Source organism: Diabrotica undecimpunctata, chromosome 8 (genome assembly GCF_040954645.1).
Source record: "Diabrotica undecimpunctata isolate CICGRU chromosome 8, icDiaUnde3, whole genome shotgun sequence".
Lineage (NCBI taxonomy): Eukaryota > Metazoa > Arthropoda > Insecta > Coleoptera > Chrysomelidae > Diabrotica > Diabrotica undecimpunctata.
The window spans coordinates 2224767-2245671 of NC_092810.1; the positions used below are offsets into that span (position 1 = coordinate 2224767).

Consider the following 20905-nt stretch of genomic DNA (forward strand, 5'->3'; position numbering starts at 1 on the left):
GATATAAAAATCACAAGAGCAATTACTTGCAAAGAATGCTGCATTGATTTATACAGGGTGGCGCACCGAAAACGAAACAGATGCATTTACTGGCAGATGATTCCTTTTAAAAAAAAAACGCTTGGACCCGTCGATTTTGTTATCGAGGGGGAAACAAAATTGGCATAAAATCACATTAACATTTGCAGCCCCCTAAGCGGGGGTGGCACCATCCCTAAAATCTTAAATGGAAAGGGGGGTCGAATGATCCATCATTTAAAAGGTCTTTCAACTCCCTTCACAATGATGTAAAATTCATGTACTTCAATTCAGTAGTTTTGGAGATTTATTGATTTAAAGTTTAAATACATCATCGTAAGAGGAGATCAATACATAGCAGCAAAGTTGTTAAAAAATAAAGAATGAACTGACCTGTGAGCCAAGTAAATGTTGAAAATGACCACCATTACTTTCCATGCAATAATAAAGATTTTGCTGAAAACGTTGCCGGACATTTTGCAATATTTGAGGAGTAATTTGATGGCACTCATTCACAATTCTTTGTCGTAAATCTTCTAAGGATGTTGGCTGAGTAGCATAGATTTTGCTTTTTAAGTAACCCCACAAAAAGAAATCCAAAGGTGATAAATCTGGCGATCTTGGGGGCCATTCAACGGCACCTCTTCTACCAATCCATTGACCTGGAAAGGTCTGATCTAAATAATGCCGAACTCTTAATGCGTAATGTGGCGGGGCACCATCCTGTTGGAACATCAACATATTCTCAACGTATCGACCATCATTCTGATTTTCAATTATATCTGTTAGCGCAGGATCTATGGCATTTTGCAGTAATTCCAAATACATTTCACCAGTCAAATTTCTAGGTAAGAAAAAAGGACCAACCAAATGATCGCCAAAAATGCCAGCCCAAACATTTAATTTTTGTGGCTGCTGTGTGTGTACCTCATGGTAAATTCTGGGATTAGAGTCCGACCAATATCGACAATTATGACGATTTACTTCGCCATTTAAAAAAAAAGGAACATTCGTCGGAAAAGCAAATGTTAAATAAAAATTGTTCATCGTTTGTAATTCGTTCACTCATAACTTTATATAACTAATTCTAATTGCTTATCAAAATCGTCTTCATTAAGTTCTTGTACAAGGTGAATTTTATACGGATGAAAATTATGGGCCTTTAGAATCCGTTGGATAGTACGTCGACTAACACCACACGAAGTTTGCAATTTGCGGGTACTTAATGTAGGATCTACAATAACTTGCCCTAAAACCCCCACTTCTGTTGCTTCGTTCCTTATAGGATTTTCAATATTACGTTTTTTATTGGCGACTGATCCAGTTTCCCGAAATTTAGCTACAAGTTCTAGAACATATTTTCGGTGCACATTATTGTTCTCGTGTCGCTCATTAAAAATTTGTGCTGTTCTATTAGCGCACTGATTATTTCCGAAAAATATTTCAATAATTTCAACCCTTTCTGCCGTGGAATATACCATGGTTAATTTATGTATAAAGCAATAAATGATATTTTAACAACAAAGATTGGTCAAATCAATCGCAAACAAATGTACTATTTCCTATTTAAAATAAGTACGTGGCATTCTCTACTTATCTTTCTTCAAGAAACAACTTTTTTTGTCACAAAGGACACTTCAATTGCTATTTTTATTATTAATAAACCATGGGCGTAATAAATAAAAGCATTTACTTATCAAGAAAATGCTTTTACTCACATTTCTTCTGAAAGAAGTACAAACTAATTTGATGTACCTATTAAAGTCTACTTTAAACTTTAAATCAATAAATCTCCACAACTACTGAATTGAATACATGAATTTTACATCATTATAAAGGGAGTTGAAAGACCTTTCAAATAATGGATCATTCGACCCCCCTTTTCATTTAAGATTTTAGGGATGATGCCACCCCCGCTTAAGGGGCTGCAAATGTTAAAGTGATTTTATGCCAATTTTGTGTCCCCCTCGAAAACAAAATCGACGGGTCCGAGCGTTTTTTCAAAAAAGGAATCATCTGCCAGTAAATGCCTCTGTTTCGTTTTCGGTGCGCCACACTGTATAAAACTGCTACAAAAGACGAGAATAAAATACTAATTGTTATAGAGTAGAAGGTCACACAAAAGGATGAATTTGCAAATTAAGTGACTTCAATATTAAAAAAGTCTTTTAAAGATAGATGGAGAGAATCTTAAAATCGAATTTAGCTTTTTTTCAGGTATAGCTACAAAAAATTTTAGAATTCCCGAAATACTTCAAATAAAATAATGCAACTCTTGATTAAACAAAAAGATATTATACTGCACCTCTAACACTAATACTTTTCTTCAAAATAAAAGTGCCAAAGCTACCAAGAATGAGTGAGTTTGAGTTTATTTATTTAACTACATAACAAATACAAAAATACTGTTTGTAGCAAGTCAAAAAAAGTATATCAAAAAGTAATATAAAACGTATTTTAAATATATCGAGCTGGTCAAGCAAGCTTTAGACCAGAATCCTCGTGCATAGACCATATTAATACTGTGAGGGTATCGGTTGAATGGAACACACCCCTATACATGTTTTTAGTTGACTTCGAGCGTGCCTTTGACAGCTTATCTCATGCTGCTTTATGGAAAATTTTAGAGCTAAGAAACATCCTGCATAAAATAATTTCCATTATAAAGTCACTGTACACTGAGGCGAAATGCAGCGTGACACACAATGGAATCAACAGCGACGAATTTGACATACTTACTGGAGTCAGACAGGGATGCGTGCTTTCTCCGTTTCTTTTTAACATAGCAGTAGACTATGTTCTCTTCAAACTAGACTCCAAAACAAGAGGGATACAATGGACGTTAACCATACGCCTAAGCGATCTGGAATACGTCGACGATATCTGCCTCTTAGGACATAGGTTCCAATATGTGGCTAATTAATTGGAAACACTTTCCACTAAAGCCAATAAAGTAGGTTTGAAAATCAATTCAAAAGAGTAAATGCAAGAAACAACACGCTATTTACTGTCAACAACATACAGACAGAAAGCAGAGGTAGAGAGGACGATATTCGTATGAGAATACGAAAAGCTCAACACACTAAACCCTGTTTGGAGATCTGGCGAGTATACTACAAGGACACAGATCCGCATTTTCCAGTCAAATGTCATCTCTGTTCTACTCTACTGATGTGAAACCTGGAAAGTGACAAAAACACTTACAGATAACTGCAGTAGTAGTATTATACTACTACTTGTCGGTTTATAACGTTCTACGCCATTTTCCGACTTCCAATCGCCACTTATTCCGGTTATTCCATAGGTCTTCATGTATGGCTCTCTCTCAGTTCTTTATTTATACCTTCGTTTTCTCTTTCCTTTTGGTTGCCATTTTAATATTTTTTTTTGGTATTCGTTGTTCATCCATTCTTTGTATGTGTCCGAACCAGATAAGTTGTTTTGTTGTTAGGTCATCTGAGATTGTTCGTTTGATTCCCATTATTTCTCTAATGCGTTCGTTGGTAATCTTTTCTCTTCTAGATCTTCCTGCGACTCTTCTCCAAAAATCCATTTCTGTCGCTTTCAGCGTTGCCAGTGTTCTTTCTTTCAGCAGCCATACCTCACAGGTGTATAAAGTGATACTTTTTACTATAGTCTCATATATCCTCTTTTTATTTTCTTTGCTGATGGATTGGTCCCATAAAATGCTGTTTAACATTGTGATGGCTTTTCTCCCTGACGTATTTCTCTCTCTTATGGCTTTGTCTAATGTTCCATCTTGTGAAATAGTAATACTTAGGTATTTGTAGTCACAGCAGTGCTTTATCGTGGTGTTATCGTCTAATATGAGATCTTTTTGTTCTACTCCAATGCACAGGTATTCGGTTTTCTTTATTGGTTGGTTGTATAGTACTTTGACGGCTTTTATTAATTCTTTATTAATATTCGTGCTTTCCATTGATTGCTACAGCTTCTTCAGTGATCGCTGTCGTAGGCTTTCCGTAGGTCGACGAACAACATATCAATAGTGGATCGACTCGTACGAAATGCTGCTGTCCTTCTGCTTCATAATCTAAGTATTCTCTCTAAGGTCTTTATTATTAAATGTCTATTTTATTTAGATTATAACAAAATAGTTCTTTTTAGAACCACAATTTGTTTTTAAATGTTGAATGCATCCATTAGTTTCAAGAAATTTGAATAAATTACATAATGTTTTGTTGGTGATAGCGATTAAAATTTCATTTGCATATTAAATGCAATCCTATGACCCAAAAAAACAGACATAATTAACACAATAATCAAAATGACTTTGTCGCATCACTTCATTTAACTTCAAATATCTCGAAAAATAATAACTTTATCGTTCCAAATAAAGAGTGTATTATTTACATAGAAAGTATTGAAGAATCGAAAAATTGTGCTAAAATGGCAGTTCCGCCAGTGGCGTAGAATTTGGGAAGGGTCATCCTTTCACTTTCCCCTGTCGTATGCCTTTGGTAGTAGCCAGAAACGTTTATTTAACATAATTTAGTAGAATGCACAGTACCTTCACTTTCAGCTAAGTATGACAAGAATATATCAAATAGTTTTAAAGTACTGGGTACAAGCAGTTTTTATTTTTTTAAATAAACATCTTATAACTCAGTAAGGAGCCACATGTCTTAATAGTTTGAGCTCAGGAATCTACAGTTAAAATATTTCCAATTATTAATGAAACACCCTGTATATGAGAGTTATTTCTCAGGAATGTAATAAAACAGAGTAACAAAGCGTCAACACTGAATTTTTTTCTTCTATTCCTTTAGGTGACTCATTTTCTTCAGCACCAGTATCAAAGAGTGTCTAGGGAAACTCGTTATTTTACTGATCTATTAGAAAATATATTGTTTTCTTTACCGAAAGTGATAAGGAAGCAGTCAGAGTATTTCTAATCACGAAGCGTACATTTTAAGTAAAAACAAGATACTTAAACGACCATTACAGTAAAAAGAGAAACTGACTGTAATATTTACTGGTCTTTGTAGGTGAAGGAAAATAACTATCGAGCGAATACCTGGAAATTTTTATTTGGACGTTGATGTCGTTTGCTTGTAAATAAATTTAAATGTATTTTTAATGAAAATCTAGACCAGAGCTAACGACCGGAGGATTTTTATAAAACTTAAGGAAAATTGTTATTTCAAATTAAAAAATAAAAATTTAGAAAAATGAAAATCCCACCACGTATAGCTTTTTTTTTGGCATATTGCTGAAATATATTTAATGTGGTTGTGGCGTACAAAAGCGAATCTATATAAAAAAAAAATACAAAATGTACCAAATTTAAATTAGACGTACACCCGGAAAGAAAAGTACTATACGGTGACAGTCTGGGAATGGCTCGCGGCTAGACAAAACAGTGGAGATGGTCGTGCGGTCCACAAAACAAAAAAATCCGAAGTTATATCAGGGGCGCCAGGTAAATTGGCCCACAGCCTTCCCTACGTTACTATTCAATAAACCACCAACTTACCAATAGGTTTACTACTAAAATACTAAGTAACAGTATACAACCTGAATAAATAAAAAAATAAATGAAATTGTCAGATTAGAATTTAGTCAATTTTAATAAATAGATTGCCAAGATAGTTGAAAATAAATACAAATTACAATATTATTTAACTTTACCATAGGCTTGACAAAAAAATAATATAAAAATGTGGCTTCTACTTGCCTAACAAAAATTCATAAGTTATTTCTATTTAACAGAACAAAATAAAAGGTAAGACGTATCAAAAGTACCGGACGCTAAGGGGTGTGCGGTTCAATACCAACCAAAAAAAAAAAAATAATTAACGCAAATAGGACACCACGTGAGCTCAAGTGCGTGCGCAGAAAATAATATAAAAAAATAAATCTCAAATATATAACCCCCCTTAGACGCAGTTTACAAAATTAAAATAGGTATGTGTAAATATTTAATTAATAAAATAAACGGCAAATAATCTTTAAAAAAAATCTGTAAAGTATTTGTAAATATAAAAATAAAAACTAACAGCAAATAATCTTTAAAAAAAACTATTGTATTCCGTAAACCAAATTAGACGGCACCTAAATCTTCCGTTGAAAATTAATTATCGATCCATACCTCGAATTTTCATATACTTCACCGCGTGGAATTCCAGTTACAGTTCAGCGTGTCTTCAATCCAAAATCCCATACGATTGCCGATGTACATCGACTTGTGTGACAATGTTGAAAAGTTGAAAATTACAGCCAGACGGAAAAATACGAAGAAGAAGAAGCAGAAAAAAAAAACAAACCCCTTCTTAGCCAGATTAGGGGTTTGAAATATCCCAAATTGGACCGAATCGTAGTCGGCTATTTGGACTCGTGTTTAAGGCTAATTTCTTGATCTAAATGCGACTCCCGGTATTCACGTGTACTGTAGATCCGCTTTTTTTTTAGCGAAACTGTGGATATTCCAAAAAAAAAACCTTCCACGAAGGCAGCAAATCCCCTTAAATATCCACACGGTTCGGACTAGTCCAGATCCCACATGGAACAGCAGCAAAAAAACAAAATGCCGTTTTTAATCTAGCCCAACCTTTCAGTAACACCGTCAAACCTAGAATCCCCTAGAATCACTCCCTTTTCGTCGTCTTTCCGAACACTTGACAACTTGACACACGGAGGTCACCGAATAATTCCGAGATTCAAACATTTCAATTTTATGATCCCAATTCTTCCAAGATGACTCTAGAAAGAACGATCTAAATTAGTTTCTTCACAAAAAAGAGGACGTCTTCCCTTAACTTCAGCACAATTTGCCAGACATTACCCCTATTTGAAAATTATTAATTTTATTTTCGCTACCTTGCTTATAATATATTATAGGCAACCGCTCTTACACGTCTTGAATTATTTAAATTTTGATAAAATAGAGGTGGGACTTTCTACTTTAAATTTGGAACGTAACATGGTCCTTCCGGGTTAGAGATGGATCAAATATTAAACCTAGATATTTAATTGATTTTATATATTCAAGTATCTGACTCTCAAATTTTAAAGTAGGTATTTCCTTTGTCTGCTTTGTTCTCTTTACGAATACGATACAGCGAGTTTCAGATGAAGAAAATTGAAAACCACTACTTGTAGACCATGCTATAAAATTATCGAGTTAATCTTGTAGTAATTTGGCCATATTCTCTATATCAGTGGTCGCCAACCTGTCGATCGCGAGCTACCGGTAGCTCGCGGAGGCAATTCTGGTAGCTCTCACAACGATTTTAATTTGAAAAATACAAACTGCAAAAACCAGAGAAGCTTCCGAAAATTCCACAAAAAAATCTAAATGTCATAATATTAACCATAAACAGCGGCAACGTTGCGGTGAGCGATCTGCCCCTGACGCCGTCAAGCTAGAATCGGCTATTTATAGAACCGACCAGCCGGACCAGCGCGTTAGTGTTCGAGAACGATCTGGATTGCTTTGAACGGGATAAATACGCACGGCGCGGCGACATTGCGCTTAGTTTAAAACTGAACGCGTAACCAACGTCCAGCGGTTGGGTTAGTAGAGAACAACAAAAATAATATTATGGCAAGCAGTTGTAAGAAGGTAAAGACATACTACTTTCATTCGGAATGGGAAGAACAATACTTTTTTACAGAAGTTAAAGATAAAAATGTGTGTTTGTTATGTAATACTTCGGTCTCCGTTGCTAAAAAAGGAAATATTGAGAGACATCATAAAACTGTACATTCTAATTTTGAAAAATCATTCCCACTACATTCTGCCGCCAGAAAGGAGAAACTGAAACAGTTAAAAAAACAGTTAATTGGACAACAATCAATATTTTTAAGAACAGACGACAAAAATAAGGCTGCAACTGAAGCATCGCACCGTGTGCCCCAGATAATTGCACAAAAAAAGAAACCTTATGAAGACGGGGAAATGATAAAACAGGCGTTTTTAGAAGCTGCTGATTCGTTATTTGCCAACTTTAGAAATAAAGACGAGATAGTTTCAGCTATAAAATCTATGCAACTTTCTGCTAATACAGTGATGAGACGTGTAGAAGTAATGAGCAATGATATTTTTTTACAGTTAAGAACCTACTTAGATAACTGTGTTTATTTTTCACTTCAACTGGATGAATCAACAGATGTCGTTGACACTGCCCAGATGGCCGTGTTCGTCAGGATGGTTTTTAGTGATTTTACAATTAAAGAAGATCAGAGATTATTTCTTACGAGAAAATTCCAATATCGAAAATGGTAGGCTTGACAACCGATGGCGCTCCAGCTATGGTGGGTTGTGATAAGGGTCTGGTGGCGTTATGTCGTAAAGATGAAACTTGTCCGCAATTTCTCTGTTACCACTGCATTATCCATCAGCAAGCATTATGTGGAAATTTCCTGAAACTATACAACGTTATGAAACTGATGGTAAAAATTGTGAACAAGATTAGAGCTCAAGCGTTACAAAGTAGATTATTCAGAACCTTGGCCGATGAAGTTGACTGTCAATACGGGCACCTACTCCTTCACTCTGAAGTCCGATGGTTAAGTAGAGGACGGGTGCTGAAACGTTTTAATGATGTCGTATCTGGCATAGTTCAATTTTTCAAACAACGCGATGAACCGACTCCGGAACTAGAAAATTCAATCTGGCTTAGAGATTTTGGTTTTTTCGTGGACATTACAGAGAAATTAAACGAACTTAATTTGCAGCTTCAGGGGAGAGACAAAGAACTAGCGGAAATGATTTCTGATATAAAAGCATTTATCAAAAAGCTGGAGTTTTGGGAACAAAACCTAATTAACAGCGATTCAAAGCATTTTCCTATTCTTTCAGAAAAAATATCTTAAAATCCATTAGAACCGTATGACAACAAATATGATGTAGAAATAATTTCTACCCTGAGGAGTAACTTCAAAAATAGTTTTAAGGATTTCAATGAAATGGCTTTAGTAGTGCAGTTTGTTGTTTCATCCTTTATGGAAATTGATATCCAGCAGTTTGCAGCTTGTGTTATGCAGAACTTTGGCGAAGACATCGCTGCAACAGAAATGGAAGTCATTGAGTTTCAAAATGATTTAGCCTTAAAATCGTTAGTCTCAAGTACTGAATGTATCTGGCTTATTGTAAGTAAAGACAAATATTCAGTTCTATGCCGTGTTGCCTTGAAAGTGAAAGCATTATTCAGTTCAATCTATTTGTGTGAATCTTCTTTTTCCAATATGAAGTTTATTAAGAACAAATATCGCAATCGACTTACAGATGAACATTTGGATAATTGTATTCGAATGGCTGCATCAAATTATACTGCAAACATTAAAAAAATTATTGATGAGTCTGAGTGTCAGCCTTCTCATTGAACGTGCTTTTTTATTTTTCAATGTTTATGTTTATGATAGTGCGTTACTTTTTTATTGTTATTATTAACTATTTTTAAATCATACGTGACATGCCGTTGTGGCTGGATAAAAGTTTGTGTTTATTTTTCAAATACCTTCGTTTGATAGGTAGGAATGTAGCTATGAACGTAAGTACGTACTAGTAATATTAGTTATTTTGTTATTAGTTTATTATTAGTACCTATGTATTATGTATTACCAGTTAAACAGTAAAATAAATACATATAATGATAGATTAACTGTGGATTATTTCATTTACGTTGCGTTACGTGGCTTCTGTGTGGATAGCTCGCTGTTTATTCCAAAATTAACAAAGTAGCTCAACACATTGAAGAGGTTGGCGACCACTGCTCTATATTGTTTCCCTTTAAAAATATTATAAGATCATCCGCCTACAATCTTGCTTGAATGGGTTTATTCATTGATTTGATTATATCAATAACTTATTTATTTTTTGTTGTTTGTATAACCTTCCATTCATCACAGTATAAATTACTGATAGCTCCGATTCTGAGAATATGTTCGTGACATCTCTATTATTTACCGTTTCAAAAATACTATTTTTTCTATTCTCGGCGTTCAAATCTAATTGTACGTCGATGACACTGGTTGCGTGCCATCTAATTACCGCTCATTAGTGTTAATAACAATAATGTTGTTAATTAGGTCCCGTAATTTTCTGTCTGAAATCACCGTATTGATTAAGCGATTTAAAAAAACGCACGTGTCTTTGGTCTTTGGTCATCCATTATGAAAGCTACTTCTTTGGCGTGACCTGAAGACATTCTATGACAATACAATAAACAAAAGCATCATTGTTGCGGACAATGGGTTAATAGTTGCTAATCAAGGTTAAAAACCTTTAAGAATGTATCATTTTCTACCAGAAAGGAATCAATGCACTAAGTTTAAAAATAGCGAAACATAGTTTTGGAATTGTTTTGTTGTAAAATCTCGGCTTGTAATACATACATCCTTATACAAACGATGAAATAGATGTACAAACTATAACATGCACAGCTTCATTCATAAACATCTTCTTCAAGCAAGCTCCTGCTACAGATTTAAGTATAAATAGCTAATATTTTAGCCATTTTCTTTCTGCAAATATAATATATTCTTCAAATATACGTTCATATATTAATGTTCAAATAGTTTTTATATAAAGAAAAAAATCAACTTTGAAAAGACATTAATGAGTATAAAGAAGGATTTAATAAACGAATTTTGTCCAAAATACTGTCTTTATAATAATAGTCTCGCTTTATATCGCTAGTGCAGCTTTGGGATTATATCAGGGTAGAAGCCTGGACAATGGATTATAGTCCGCCATATATTTTGCCTACTGTATACAAGGAAAGTAACGGCCAGTGCTACGCTTCAACCGCCCATTATTACTTCTAGTTGTTCTCACCGGAGCTGAGATTTGATCCCTGGCTTTCTACGTGCAAGTCAGACACTCTAACGCCTGAGCTATACGGCCCTCCATACTATCTTTTTATACAAGGTTAAATATCAATTTATGAATTTTCCGGCATTTTCCGATTTTTCGGGGGAATGAAAATTATCCAGTTGTTAATGTTTCGTTTAATTACTCTGGTTTAAAAATGAAGAATATAAGATAAAGAAAATGAAGGTTCTATCTTTTCTAGAACCGCAGATATTGAAATTTTTTCAGCGCGCTTCAATTTGAAGTGCCAATCTCAAAATTTGGCGTACTCCAAGAGTTATCCTCTGCTACTCACTTGGTAACGTCCACGCGATAACTTTTATTTTAAAGGCCTACTATTTATTACAAATTATATAAATTTCAAACTTATTTATAAAAAAAGCGATATGATTAAGAAACATTAGAATACGAACTTGGCTTCTTTGGTCGTAGGAGATTCTTTTTTTTAAATATTTTTTTAACCAGTTTTTCGGCCTACCTAATCAGAAAGATATTCAATAAAAAATTCTTTGTTTATTAACGAAAAAAATATTAATTACTTTTTTTAACTTTTTGTTTATTGAAACAAAATATATAAATATAAATACATAACAACGTGAACAATCATTTTCTGTGACAGATTCTTCTATTCTTCTCTACAAGCAATTGCAGGTTCATGATGGGTTCTAGGAGGATTGCTTCGGAAATGAACAGTTTTGGAGAGGTCATCTCATGTATGTTCAATAGGGTTCTGGAGATATCACAGGCCACTCCAAACTGCGAATACCTAGACAACTACCGTAAAGCAGATCTTAAAGTAGTCATTAACCGCTTAATATATCATAAATACAAAATATTTACCCAGACCTCCTCGCCATAATTTCACGTGAGGTTCTAAAATCCATGATGTACCTTTGTCCCGTTATAGTCATGTCAATAACCACCAATTCCATCGCAGCTGTCATAATGCCTGTCCAAAACATAACAGGGCCAGCAGTGATATGAAGTATGGGACGTTCAATATGAAGCCCATTTACCTCAAAGCTTATGAACTCTTTCGTTAAACGATCTTCTAACTTTAAAAAATATGTTTGGCTGATTGGTAATAAAATTATTATTTGCTGCCATAGTGAGTAACAGTTACTTAATTCTTGTGAGTAAACCAGTGATTTCATATACCCCAGAAATAAAAATCTAAGGGATTACATCGGGTGTTCTAGGTGGTCACGGAACTTCACTACCTCTGCAACCTCTCCAATCCAACGATCAGGAAATAGTTCCTCAACGACAATAAAGCGGAGCTCGATCCTGTATGAACCACATATATCTTCTTATATCCATATTTATCTAAATTTATGTTGAAAATGTGAATCTCGAAATGGATGACTGATCTTGAAACTTTTTTAGACTTGGTTGTGATTGATTTCGATTCTCTTTCTTCACCACTTCCTTATAGATATTTTGACATCTTACTCCTTTATGTTTTTCTGTAAAATGTGAAGATTTATATTTTGAGAACTTTCTGCTGTTTTTTTTGTTATAAGACTTGTCACCAACTTTTCGGTATCAAGGTGGACAATATCAAATTAAATTAGTCAGGTCTGTGAAGACATGAGTACAACAGTGATGAACATACTATATTTGATGTATATTGCAAAAACATTTTGCTCGGCCGAATTTGCAAGGCCAACAGATGCTATTTTTGTGCTCAATATCCTCCTTAAATCCACAATTATATTAAGAAATACAAAAATAAAACTTTACAAAACAATAATATGCCCAATCCTAATATATGGTTCAGAGACCTGGACTCTAACAAAAAGTAATGGAAACATGTTGGGAAGGATGTTTCGAAGGAAAAGTACTAAGGCGAATCAATGGAGCAGTGAATGACAATGGAGTGTGGAGAAGACGATACAACATCGAACTTTATCGAATATACCAGGAATCCGATATCGTAAAACATATTAAGATAAGACATCTGAGGTGGATAGGGCATGTAATGCGGATGGAACAAAATGACCCAGCTAGAAAGACGCTCCTTGATAGACCCATTGGTCAGAGAAGAGTGGGAAGACCCAGAACAAGGTTCCTTGATAACAAAGATGAAGACATGAGAAATATGGGAATACGTGCTTGGCGGAGGAAGGCGATGGATAGGGACGATTGGAGAGAAATTCTTGTAAAGCCCTAATGGTGATGATGATGATGATGCCCAAAAAATACATAGAAGACCCAAAATAATTAAATATTTAAATAAAAAGCTGATTTAACAAACAATATAGTGTGGCCTCCAGAGCCGATACATTGATTTCCCCAAACAATCTTTTATATATGATATTAGTGCACATGGCAGTCAACCTGTTAAGAAACAAAGCATCATAGACACATAGTTATGTATTTCAAAGAAAATCTTGTTACATAGCCTGAGTATATCAAAAGAGCAAATTGCCCACAAACATTCACGTTTATCGCTATAAACGCTTTGACGAGAGTAATAAATTTGTTTAAGAAAAATATCCAGCTACACATTTGAAACAGTATTAAATTGTAATAAAGTAATAATCGTTTATTTAACGATTGTGACAAAGAACGACAGTTAGTGTGGTTATAGCTGTCGGCAATATTTTAAACAAATAAAAACTGGTCATAATAAAAGGTATGACAAGAACGACAGAAGGCGGTTATCCTTGGCTTAAGTGATTGCGATATATTTTCCTATCGAGTGGGCAATCTTGTGGTGAATGTTGTCTAACATATAATTAAAAATCTTTATTAAAATTTATAATAGACTGACCGTGATCGTATAGAAGTTTTAATTAAGTAAGTTGGTATTATTACACAGGATTGATTCTAAGAATTTATTTTTTTACACCTTGTATTTAAAGTTCCTTTTATTTCATAGATATTTATGGTTGGATGTTTGGGGTGATAGTATAGTATAGTGAGAGGATATAACCTTGTCTAACACCCTTCAGAATTTTTATCTGTTTGGTGGATAATCATTTATTGATTCAATTGATTCGACTATCTGGTTCAAACGAACGGTAATGGCTAGGTCATCACTGGTTGCATAACAATGGCAACATATTTGTACATAATATTATAAACGAAATCGTCCGATTTAGCCCTGGTAGCTAAGGTCAAGCAAATGAATGGAAGAAGAAGAAGAAATCGTCTGAGCTATAAAGACAAAAATGAATGATTTTAAACATTAATTGAGGGGTCCGGCAGTAAAAAATGGTAAGAGACAATAAAGAAGATTTGTGTTTTGAAGTGTTGAATTTTGAAATAAATATTCTTATTTTTTTTATAAAAAAAACTATGAATCATGCTAAAATTAGCTGATTATGTTGTTAATCAGTAGGCAAAATATGAAATAGGTACAAAATATTTTTTTACAATGTTTATTGAGGAAAATATGAACATAATGTACTACAACTTAACATTATTTACCTAAAATATTTGAAAAAGTTTAAGTGGTGTTAACTTAACATAATTTGGTAGGTACTAGGAGTTTGATTTAAACTTATATACCACTCGCGATAATCTGCTGGAATCCATTCCAAGAATAATTTTTCATCTTTCAGTTTTTCTGGATCAATACTAAGGGGATGATTATATTTTTGAGTAAGGGTAGGAAATTTTTCTTCTGCAGCTGTTGGTCTTCTCTTTTATTCAAGAACATGGAGTTAAATAATCCGTTGTATGATTCTGAATATTGTACGAGGCATGTTTTTTAAGTAAGTACCGTTTTGCGATTCCGCCGCCGCAGCGCTACGGTCGGCATTCCGCGCATGAGCGCTGGTTACCTACATCTCTTGTCTACGCACTGACGCCATTACAGTCTGATTCTTCATTGTATACTTGTTTACTCCAGTGTTTAAGATGCCTCCAACAATCGTGGGTCACGCTGATTGTGAAGTACGGGCTGTTATACGATTTCTTAGTGCTAAAGGCGTAAAACCGATCGATATTCATCGTGAGATCGTTGAAGTTTACGGACAAAACATTATGAGTGATGGAATGGTAAGGAAATGGGTGAGAGCATTTAAAGATGGCCGCACAAATGTGCATGATGAAGAACGGAGTGGGCGTCCTTCGGTCGTTAATGAAAATTTGGTGTAGAAAGTGGACGAAAAGGTGAGAGAAAACAGACGCTTTACAATTTCATCATTGTCCGACTGCTTTCCTCAGTATTCTCGTAGTGTTTTGTATCGCATTGATACCGAGAACTTAAATTACCGGAAATTGTGTTCACGTTGGGTTCCAAAAATGTTGACGGATTTGCACAAAACCCAACGTTTAGGCAGTGCATTGACTTTCCTTGAGCGGTACCACAGTGAAGGTGAAGATTTTTTAGACCAAATTGTTACTGGTGACGAAACGTGGGTGGCCTACGTCACACCAGAATCGAAACAACAATCCATGGAATGGCGACATTCATCATCACCCAAAAGAATGAAGTTTAAGCAAACAATTTCTGCCCGGAAAATCATGTGCACAGTTTTTTGGGACAGAAAAGGAGTATTGCTAGTGGAGTTTCTGCCTCGTAATGAGACAATCAATGCAGCGTCTTATTGTGAGACATTGAAAAATCTGCGTTGTGCAATCCAGAACAAAAGACGTGGCAAGTTGAGTAAGGGTATCGTTTTGCTGCATGACAATGCCCGTCCACATGTGGCTAATCAGACCAAAGATCTCATCAAATCATTTAAATGGGAAACTCTAGATCATCCTTCATACAGCCCTGATCTGGCGCCCAGCGACTACCATTTGTTCCAGCACTTGAAGAAACACCTGGGCGGTCAGCGTCTTCAAGACGATAACGAAGTCAAAACATTTGTGATGCAGTGGTTAACAAGTCAGGCGGCAGAATTTTATCAGCAGGGTATTTAAAAACTGATGCCACGTTATGACAAGTACCTCAAATTCACGGAAATTATGTAGAAAAGTAGATTAAGGTACAGGCTTTCATGTAAAAATAAAATTATTGCCATATCTTTGCACGTCTTTTTTTAATTCCAAAACGGTACTTACTTAAAAAATACGGCTCGTATATTTTTGGGAACTTCTGAAGATAGGCATAATTTCACACTACTTTGTAAAACACCTACCGGTTGATTAAAATGTCTTTCCAGTGATTGGGCGAATAGACCATTTCACAGATCTTCTTGACATAATTTTCTACAACAGAAAAGTCCCTGTCGCTTGGCAACATTGTATGTTTTACCTGAGGAAATATATGAACTATTTCTTTAAAATAGCCATTTTGTAAAAGATAACGAAAAAGACCACTGACGGTCCAGTTTTTATTTTGTCCGCAGCAATTGTCTGAAATAGCTATTAGTTTTCTGCCACAAATATTATTTTTCTCAAAGCACATTTTGAAACAGCTAGCTATTTCGTTCGGCCCTCTTTTAGTAGTGGATTTATCTCACATAACAAAGTGACCCTGACCATCTCCAAGGGAATGTATGCTTAAATTATAGCACCACAGTTTTCTCTTATAGAACATGGGACCAGTGGTAAGATTTGGTGTGGTAAGGGTTTGCTGTATGTCAAAACTTATTGCATGCACATCTGGGTTTAAGTTTGCTTCCTCTAAAGCAGAGTTTTCCAAACTTATTTAAACCGCGACCCCTTTTTGCTAAAAAATTTGTTCGCGACCCCCCAATTTCCCCCCACTCATTTATTCAATATTATTTGACAGAAATAGCGTACCTAATTTACAATTATCTGATGGTTTCTCAAATTTAATTTTACTTTACTGTTTAAGTTTAAATCAAAAACAATTATTTTATTTTAATACAATTATTTTAATGATTGCGATCTGTCCCACTAGTAATTAGTAGTAGGTACTTCTGCCAGAATAGCATTTACATAAAAATAAATAATAAGAAGTCGACTGCACATTGTACACCGCGACAAATTAGCTTGTGTCTACATCGTAAAACTCTTCCATGATAATCGCGAAAGCGCTCGCTACTAGATGGCACTCTGGAACGTTCTCGTAGCCTCGTTTTGGCTTTATATAAGCGGCGATGCGCAACGAAACCTCAGTTCGAATCCAAACAGCCTATGGTGGCGAACGCGGTGTTGAGTAATGAGTAAATATTTTACGACTTACGTATTCCCGCTTACGTATTTACGTCTACGATAAATTATAAATTAGGGATGAGTTTTTAAAAAGAAGTGCAGAGCCATCTACGTCTGAAAGTGGCAGTAGCAGCAATAAAAAGAAAAACAGATTCTACATTGATGAATATCTTAAATATGGTTTTACCGTTATTTCCAATAAACCACAATGTGTTATTTGTGGACAAGTCTTGTCAAAAGAAAGCATGAAGCCATCAAAGTTACTTCGACATTTAAATAGCAAACATCCAGATAAAAAAAACAAGCCCGTAGAATTCTTTGAAAGAAAGCTGAACGTCGTTCACAAACAGCAAGACAGTTTTCCCTTGGCAACCACTACTAATGAAAAAGCATTATTAGCAAGTTATAAAGTTGCTTATCGTGTTGCCAAAACTAGTAATCCGCACACAATTGCTGAAAATCTGATTTTTCCAGCAGCTGTTGAAATGGTACATATAATGTGTGGCAAAAGAGAGGCTGCAAAATTAAATACAATACCTTTGTCAAATAATACTATCCAAAGAAGAATTAGTGATATGGCAGAAGATATTCAAGCGCAAGTTGTGGAAAATCTTAATAAATGCACGTACTTCTCTCTTCAAATGGACGAATCCACAGATATATCTAACTGTGCCCAATTCATTACGTTTGTAAGATATGGCATTCAAGAAGACAGTTTATTTTGTTTCCCATTGGAGACCAATACCACTAGAAAATGTTTACTCGACACTTTTGTGAAACGTACAAGTAAATATGATATTGACTGGGGTAAATGTATTGCTATATGCACAGATGGCGCTAAAGCTATGACAGGACATAAATCTGGTCTTGTCGTCAAATTACAAGAAATAATGCCTAATGCCAAATGGAGATATTGTTTTTTACATCGAGAAGCTCTTGCGTCCAAAGCTTTACCTCCTGAAATGGACTGTGTTATGAAAACCATCATTAAAGTTGTAAATTCCATTAAAGAAAAAGCTTTGCAGACCCGTATTTTTAGAAAAATTTGCGAAGACATGGGTGCTTTATTTGAAAATCTTCTCTATCACACCGAAGTAAGGTGACTTTCAAGGAGCAACGTCTTAAAAAGAATATTTCCCTTAAGAGCAGAGCTTTTAATGTATTTGAAAGATGAGAAGTCCCCATATGAAAATCAATTTTCCGATCCTATTTGGCTTCTGAAACTAGGTTTCCTTGATGATATTTTCGAGCAATTAAATATTTTGAACAGTAATTGACAAGGTCGCGACATTATTATAATTACAGCCACAGATAAAATTAAGGTGTTTCTAAGAAAAATCGATTTATGGTCGACCTCACTTGGCAAAAAACAACTCGATTCATTCCAGTGCCTTGAGGAAATTATGGAAAATGTATCCAATTACAGTACTACAAATTTTGAACAAGTTTTTGCTGACATGCATGTTACTTTGCTCAATTTAAAACAACAGCTCTGTGATTATTTCCCCGAAGAAATTCAAAGAAATTCAAAACAGTTACGACAGTTGCAGATGGATACTAAATCCGTTTTTAGCCGATTCCTTTCAGCATGTTGAAATACCAATAAACATGAAAGAAAAACTTATTGAAATATCAAGTGATGGAATGTTGAAGCTCCAATTTTTTTCCCAGAACTCGGACCAATTTTGGACCGAAAAGATACCCCCAGTTGGCGAGTGAAGCTGTAAAATGTTTGGTTCCATTTGTAACATCATATTTGTGTGAGTTAAGTTTCTCGTCTATGGCTGCCATTAAAACAAGAGTTAGAAATCGTCTCGTACTTGAAAATGATATAATTGTGTGTGTTTCAAATACACAGCCTAGATTTGAAAGATTAGTTTCACAGAAACAGGCGCATAGCTCTCATTAAGATTATAATATTTGACTTTGTTTTACTCTTTTATTTTTACGGACTTTAATATTTAGTTTTATATTTCGTCTGATAATTAATTGTTAATTTCTATTTACGGCGTTGTTAAAATAAAAATACATGATCTAACAAAGTGGTACTTTTGTCTTATTTTGGAAATGTTTGGCGACCACCCTAGTACCTCATGGCGACCCCCCAGGGGGTCGCGACCCCCACTTTGGGAAACACTGCTCTAAAGGCTTATAATAGTTCGCGCTGAAGGAGAAATGGGTTTTATTAAAAATAGTTTGTTGATATTTAAATCAGGGACCACATCTGGAGATTATTCTTCTTCTTTAGGTGCTGTCTTCTTAGCGAAGGTTAGCGATGACCTCTGCAAAGTCTTCCCTATTTTGGGCTTTCCTTATTAAACTTTGAAAGTCTAATCCTCTCCAATCTTTGATGTTGCGCAGCTAGGTCATTTGTCGTCTACCCGGGCCGCGTCTGCCTTCTATTTTCCCTTCTATAATAAGCTGAAGAAAGTTATACCTGTCGTGTCTAAATATGTGTCCAAGATAAGACGTTTTACGTTTCTTGACAATTTCTGTGAGTTCACGTTCTCTATTCATACGCCTTAAAACTTCTTCATTTCTAACGCGGTCGGTCCATGGAATTTTCAGCATACGACGAAATACCCACATCTCAGAGCTCTCTAAACGTCGTAACGAGCTGACTGTTAACGTCCAAGCTTCCACGCCGTATAATAGTACACTATATACATAACACTTTATCATGCGGTATCGTAGGGACAAATCAAGATTACAGGTAGTGAGTAACTGTCGCATCTTTAAGAAGGTGTTTCTTGCCTGTTCTATTCTACATTTAACCTCTTGTTCTTGGTCTAAGGTTTCATGTATCCAACAGCCTAAATACTTAAACTTTTTCACTTGTTCAACTAGATTGTTGTTGACTAGTATGTTTATAACTGGTGTGTGTTTTTTTGAAATTACCATTGTTTTGGTTTTTTTACATTCACCTTAAGGCCGTATAGTTCTCCTTCTCGCACTACTTTGGTTAACAGAATTTGTAGTTCTTCTTCACCTACCGATGGGCATGCTCGAAGAATCATAAATGCGCGCCCTTGGTTTCTCATATTTGGCGACTACTGTACAAATCTTTACAATTACCAACGAAATGATCCAAAAATTCTTTAAAAGACCTAACAATTGTCATTTAAATCTATTAGTTTTTGTTTTTCTTTTCTCTTTACAAGTGCTTTCATTTTTTTTTATTTCAGATGACTAACAACACACTGCCATGGCTCTGCGTATGCCTCTGCGTAGCACTCGCAGCAGCACAATCGAACTACGCCGATCAAGCCAACAACATCGCCTACCAAGGAGAAGGCCTTCCCGAACAAGGCATTCTCGATGGAAAAGTCACCAAGCTCGACGACCTCAGTCCCGTCATCTTCCTCAATAGAACCAAGGCCGCCCTGAACTGCGCAGCTGGTTCCATGCAGATAGAGCTCAAATTCAACGATAAATTCTACGGAATAGCCTACGCGCAGTTCGATAGGAATTCGGCTTGTAGGGTCTATGGGAAAGGAGCTTTGAGCTACAAGTTGGAGCTGCCTTTGAAAGGGTGTGGAACAAAACAGGTAATGAGTTATTTCTAAGGTATCTTACATGTATAAAGCTGTATATTAATAAATAAAAATCTGGAAATAAAGTAAGGACACACACAACAAAGTAAATCTCAGCTCCATGAAACTATCAGTTCTTTATATACGTCATTTAGATTTTCTTGGAGGTAGCATGATTTACAGATTATTCTTCTGTAAATTTCCACGTTACTGCTACCGCAAACTACATATACTGTGAGAAAATGGTCTATCTGTATAGCATTACTAGCGCCGCCTAATGATGTTATGCTTGAGATGACACCTGACAGCTGACAAATGAAAGGTATACAATAGATCGATGTACCAATACTTAAAACTAGGTAACCGAAAACGGAAAGCTAATATAGCCATAGAAGTAGAAAAATGGCAGAAGTATTTCGAAGGAATATATCAAGAAACA

At 35.2% G+C, this 20905-nt stretch overlaps 1 protein-coding gene across 2 annotated transcripts in view; it reads left to right on the forward strand.

Moving 5' to 3' along the window:
• pot (zona pellucida domain protein papillote) overlaps positions 1-20905 on the forward strand; it is a 72240-nt gene that overhangs the window by 43145 nt on the left and 8190 nt on the right. For both annotated transcript variants that reach the window (XM_072542300.1, XM_072542301.1), the window contains exon 3: positions 20119-20481. In XM_072542300.1, the coding sequence (XP_072398401.1) occupies positions 20119-20481 (363 nt within the window). The remainder of the gene's footprint in view (positions 1-20118; positions 20482-20905) is intronic.